Genomic DNA, 5889 nt, shown 5'->3' on the forward strand with positions numbered 1-5889 from the left:
GGTGCATTTCCGAAAACCATTGTTATCCAACTAAAGTTCTGGCGTTAAATTGTTTGTTGATGTGACATTTCCCAAATCCGTCATCTCAACGAACATTTGCAAACTGCATTGCAAACTTTACACCTATGCTGTAGTTAGATGCATAGTTCATGGTTGTGTTCTATATTCTCACTTACCCCCCCTATGCCCTATTCCTTTAGAACATTCTAACATTTAAACTTGGAATGATAAAAACAAAATTGAAGTGATCTCTCTTAGGTGTAATTTGCTTTCAAAGTATTTTTACAGTTCAGTTTTAGCACCTTTATATTAAAAATTGTGTTCCCTTCATAGAGCACTTTAAAAACATTTATGCCATTTTGAACACAAAATCGTGGCTCAAAAAAAAAGTTTGAATGTGGAATTTACAATGTCTCCAAAGCTTGTGAAAACAAAAATATATAACATGCATTAATGCTTTAAATTCATTTATTACAAAATTGATCTGTATATGACATGGGCCTATTGGTTAGAAGATTTCTGCATGATGGATCTGCGACAGAGAAGCTACAGCTTTGGGAAACACTTGTCACTTCTAGGGATGCAACGATTATAAATTTTGGTTTAGTCTAAGAAATAATCACGGTTTCACGATTTACAGGATTATTTGCATTCATTGATTTCAAAACCACTCTTGTTTAAAACTAAAATTATTCTATATTTAGTTTTGTAGACCGGGCCGAAATAAATATTTGTTACCATTTTAAAAGTTAATTTGATTGACTATATAAAAATCAGTGGATATTATTGACGCATTTATTGGTTGCGTGCACATCCCTCCATTGGAAATAACGTTGCATCCATAGTCACTACATCGTTCTTTTTCTAAATGATGCATCGTACTATGATAGTTCAGTCAGAGTTATATCATTGTTTGAGAAATTCGCCCCAGATTAGGTTCCCAGCAATGCACTTTACTAATAATTTTTTTTTTATATATTAACAGTAGGAAATTGACAACATATCTTCATGGAACATAATCTTTATTTGATATTCTAAGATTTTTAGCATAAAAGAAAAATCCACTATTTTAAATCATCCAAAGTAATTTTGTCTTTTGCAAAACATGTTATTTTTTTCAACAGGCTAAGAGTAGCATTATAAAAAACACTGTAAATTAAAAAATAATTTTGTAAATACATTTTTAATAAAAATCTAATGTATCATTTGTCTTTGTATATCACCTAAATATGTATGCTAAATACATCAGTTAAAAAATGCAATACTCTCCTTTCCAATTTCACAACAATATCTCTGCAGGAATGTTACACCAAGAAAAAAAATCCATCTTTTTTTGAACAGGCCGCAGTGACATGACTGGTTTAGATGCTCGATTTCAATTGTTCCATCCTATTGGCCATTCTGAGTGCTCTCTCATTATTTCATAAGGCACATGCTGGGCTCCATTGCATGGACTGAAACTGAGCGCAAGAGAAAAAAAAAGTGCGGACTTGGACTACCCCCCCAAAGATTATGAAGTATACGGGCATGCAGAGTATGGGGACCAGGGGCCAGTGGATCTTTCCCACATGCTACCCCGTGGTTCGGCTCTGAAGAGGTGTCAGCGAGCTCTAGAGGAATGAAGTGCCTGAGCATTGTGCTGTTGAACTATTATGTGCTTAACATTACCATGACAAAAGTGCCACTCGACTTCTCCTCCATTCAGCTGGCTGAAGGGCCCTTGTCCCCACTCTAATAAAACATTTTGCAACCATCACCCCCATTTGAAGACCCTGGTGACAAGAGTGGGAGAATAAGGGTGGTGGGTTTAAACAGCATGGAGTTGAGAGACAGAGAGAGGCCTAGCTGAACACGATTAAACGACACACAGGCAACAATACGCATATGCATATATGCACCCTCGAGCCCCAGATCAAAACCCGCAAACGTGTAATTTTCCCTTCGCGGAAACAGTTTACCAACAATCAAGCATGCCATTACATCATACAGAGTACAAATTTGTTCAGGTTTGGAAATGGAAACAAACAGTGATTGCTACAAATCATAAGAAAGCTTCCTAGGTAATATTAATTTGAAAAGGTAGCCCATTTCTAATAGCGAACATATGGCAAAATCACACTTTGAGTAGTCTTTAAAAGGATTTCAAAATTTTCCCCAGACACATTTACTTTTAGTATCTTTTTTTAAGGATATTTTGACTAGATAACCAGCAAAGAAGAAACGAACAAACAAAAATAAAGAGGGTAGTATTTAAATTCCTACACGCACCCCATAATCGTAGAAGTAAATAAATGGATCAGTAAGCCACGACAACACATATTTGTGTACATTTTAGAAAATTCAAGTTAAAATAATTGGTTAATCATGTTTCAACACCTTTTAAAGTTGTAAGCTGAAATGACTTGTAAGTTTAATTTGATTAAAAACTTCTTTATTTTTAAATCTAAGCAACTTTTTTTTTTGTTTTTCCACTCGTCGTCCATTACAGGACCTAAAAGGATCAGTCCACATTAAAAGCTTTAAACAAAACCTCTTAAAAGATAATGAACTTGACTTTTATGTTGTCCTGCTACTGTTTCTCTGTTAGTTTAGAAGAACTAATGTCTTACTTTATATTTGCAGTGGTGCTGTGCATACAAAGGCCTTAAAGCAAACACAGTGATTGAAAAATAAATAAACCTCTGTCTGTCTTGGCCCAGATGCAACACGGACACCCTGGGGAAAAGCCACTCACGCTTTTGTGTTCACATTCTAAAGATATCCAAATATCAGCGTTTATGTCTTCAGCAAACACTTCTGTTTGCTAAGTCGTGTGTCAGTGCTTCAAGCTCCTTATGCGTGTGATACTTAATCGGTTCCTGAAAAGCTCTGCTGCGCTAGCTAGCATTTTCTCAAATTAGCATCGCAATCCACACATGGAGTCAATACAGCGAATCGTCCTAATGATGTTGTGTCAATCATAAATAAATTACACATACTCGGTTTGAGTCTTTGTACTTTAGTTTTTATGCCTTCTATAAAAAAGAACATCACTGAGGCAGTCATACAGTGGATTTAGACATCTCTACACAGTAAATAGTTCATCTTAGATAACACATTTAAAAGATTCTCTGGAAATCTGTACACTGTACAATATCTTAAAAGACAAATAATTACAACAAACATTTAACTTCCCTTTAAAGCTGGAATCATCACCCTTTGTTTTACTTTTTAAACAAAAATAAAGTTCTCTGTTGTGAGTCTCTGGGTTTGGAGTTTTTTTTAGAAGATTTATCAAATGCAATATAGAGATCTACTCCTCATTCATTCCAGCAACACTTTTGTTTTTTACAGAAGTTACTTATCCAAAGTCTTTTGAAACTTTATAAAAAATACTTTACATATTTAAAAATCTAGTTTTACATTGGCAGTGCACAGTTTTATAATTACAACTTTCACTGTTAAAAGGTCTAGGTAACAAAATAAACTTTTCTTTCTATATCTTTAAGGAAATAAATTTGTATTTTACAAAATAGCACTTGAATAAGGCAAGCTAGTGTTTAAGGCAGTTGACTGACCTAAAATATTTTGTATCCCTGCTCTTAAATATCTTCAGAATCAGTACTTTATGCTGATCATAGACAATTACAATAGACAAGGCATTGTTTACCTGGGCCGAATCTGCAACAGTAAATTTGCATAGTGAATCAAAACACGTTTACAATGTGGTAATTTCCACATTCAACTAAATGTCACACAAAGTTTAACTTGTAATCTTTGGAGAAAAATCTGGTCAAGCTGTATTAACATTTACTCAGTAAAGCAACTTAAATCTATTTTTATTATTTGACATACTTTTTTGTTTGCTAGCAAATAATCCAACAGTAACTATTTTTGGATTTTAGTGGGTTCATAGGGCATCAGAATGCATGCATTACAGTGACGCGTAACTAATCCATTATTACTGACATGAAAAGTCAAATACATAGTAGAATCTACTGAACTGGTTACATTCTAATCTTTTAAATTAAATATGTATTTATTTATTTTTCTTCCAACAGTAGCCAATATGACTTGTCATTACACATTACTTTCAGTTGTTGGTAGTAGTAAAATTGCTACTTGCATTTGATAACTTTAGATTTTTAGTGGTACAAAAATTTACCACGCTTTATTATAGTAAAAGTGCAGTAACCATGCTTTTGTTGTGGTGGTTACAAGTAGTATGTGGTTTAGTTTTAACTACTAATACCGTGGTTAAACTTTAACAACTGAAGCAAACCATGGTGAATTTGTAGTCATCATGGTCAAACTACAATAGCTAGGTTTTGTTGTTATTGTTTATTTGTACCAACCATTCACTAATGAACGTCTAATCAAATAGAAAATTACGATATGCATGGGACTACTTAGTTTAAAATTTTAACAAAAGCTAAAAAGTGTTAAGGAATAAATGTTGACACAGCTTGCCGTGAAAGAACAGGAAAGCAGAAGAAAAAAAGGTAAAATGCACTATTCCCGAACAGCCGTTGGAGCAGATCATTATCTCGACTTCAAAGTGATCAAGGAAGCGGCACCAGAGCCAAAATGGATGCCACCACAGTCAAAACAGAGCATGCCACAAAAGCAGAACCTGTGTTCCTCGTGGGTTCTGGCTCTAGGTAATCCTCATCACCGGGCTCGTCATCGTCCAAACCGCTGGAGCCCTCCTCGTCCACGGGGGGAGAGTCAAAGCAAAGCGTTCTCATACTAGTTTTGATAAACTCGCATATAGTCCGCTCCGTTCCATCACACACGCAAGTATCCAGGAGTTGAGCTTTGGGGAGTTTGCGCATGTACGCGATGACATTGCGGCACTGGTTCGAGCAGCTGGAGCCGCTGAAGAGTTTCCCGCAGTGCACTAAATAATCGCCCATCGCGCTTCGGCACTGGCTGTCCTTCTCGCACTGGCGCCGGGCTTCGGTGCAGCCCATGTTGCTCGTTTTGGGCAGGCAAGGCTCGATGGCTCGTTTGATTTCCCGGCAGCGCGGGTCCTTGTTGCAGCTACAGTCCTCCAGCGCCGGGCCGCTCTTGGTCAGGTTGAGTTGCACCAGCGACGAGATGCAGTGACTCGGACACTTCCTCCTCTGGCCGTTCAGGATCGACTCGCAGGCGTGCAGATACTGATCATACGCGTAATGACACTCGGGCTCCGACTGGCAGTTAAATATCGCCTGCCAGCAAATCAACCGACCGCCGTGGTGGTTGGAGGAGGCGATGGAAAAACAGCAAAAACACACGAGCGCACACGCGAAAGGCCAAACGAATGCGCGCGCCCCCCGAACCAATTCTGCACAAGTTGCCATATCAAAATGTGTGATCGTTTGGCTGGCGTCAGGTCAGTTTCAAGCAGATATGTTTCATATTTCCATTGCATCTAGTGAGGGAAAATCCCTCAGCTTAGATCATGTTTGTGCAAGGTCCATCCGAATGTAAAAACTTTGTTCCACAATTGGTGAAGTTATGAAAATCTTTTCCAGTAATCCATGATTTTTTAAATTTAAAAAGTAAAAGAAGAATACTGATTTGCGGAAAGTGCTGCGAACTTGTTCACTCCATCTCCCCGGCTTGTGTCCGTGTGACAGCGCGGTGACTCCTCCGTTCACCTCCCGCTTTTCTTGCGGGCAGAAGTGAAGAGCTCACGAGTTCGCCTTCTCGCGTCTAGCGCTCACATACAAATGCGCTCGCAAGCCTCGATCCTCGCGCTTTCCCGATACATTCACGGGCGTGCGCTTGTCGTCCGTCATTAAGCACGCATCGGGACCCGGGCAGATAATAACACGGCGTTCAGATTCACACACTGGCCCCTTTCTGACCCGCTACTTTTGCTTTATCCATTCTACTCCTGCGGAAGTTTAAGGGATTCCTATT

General features: G+C 38.2%; 1 protein-coding gene across 1 annotated transcript; it reads right to left on the reverse strand.

Moving 5' to 3' along the window:
• Positions 1–2987: 2987 nt before the first annotated feature.
• gas1a (growth arrest-specific 1a) lies at positions 2988–5575 on the reverse strand. The gene is given in 1 exon segment (NM_001111220.1): positions 2988–5575. A coding segment is annotated over 1 exon segment (783 nt). The 5' UTR covers positions 5325–5575; the 3' UTR covers positions 2988–4541.
• Positions 5576–5889: the final 314 nt, after the last annotated feature.

This window comes from Danio rerio, chromosome 5 (assembly GCF_052040795.2).
Source record: "Danio rerio strain M-AB ecotype USA chromosome 5, GRCz13ab, whole genome shotgun sequence".
NCBI classification, from domain to species: domain Eukaryota; kingdom Metazoa; phylum Chordata; class Actinopteri; order Cypriniformes; family Danionidae; genus Danio; species Danio rerio.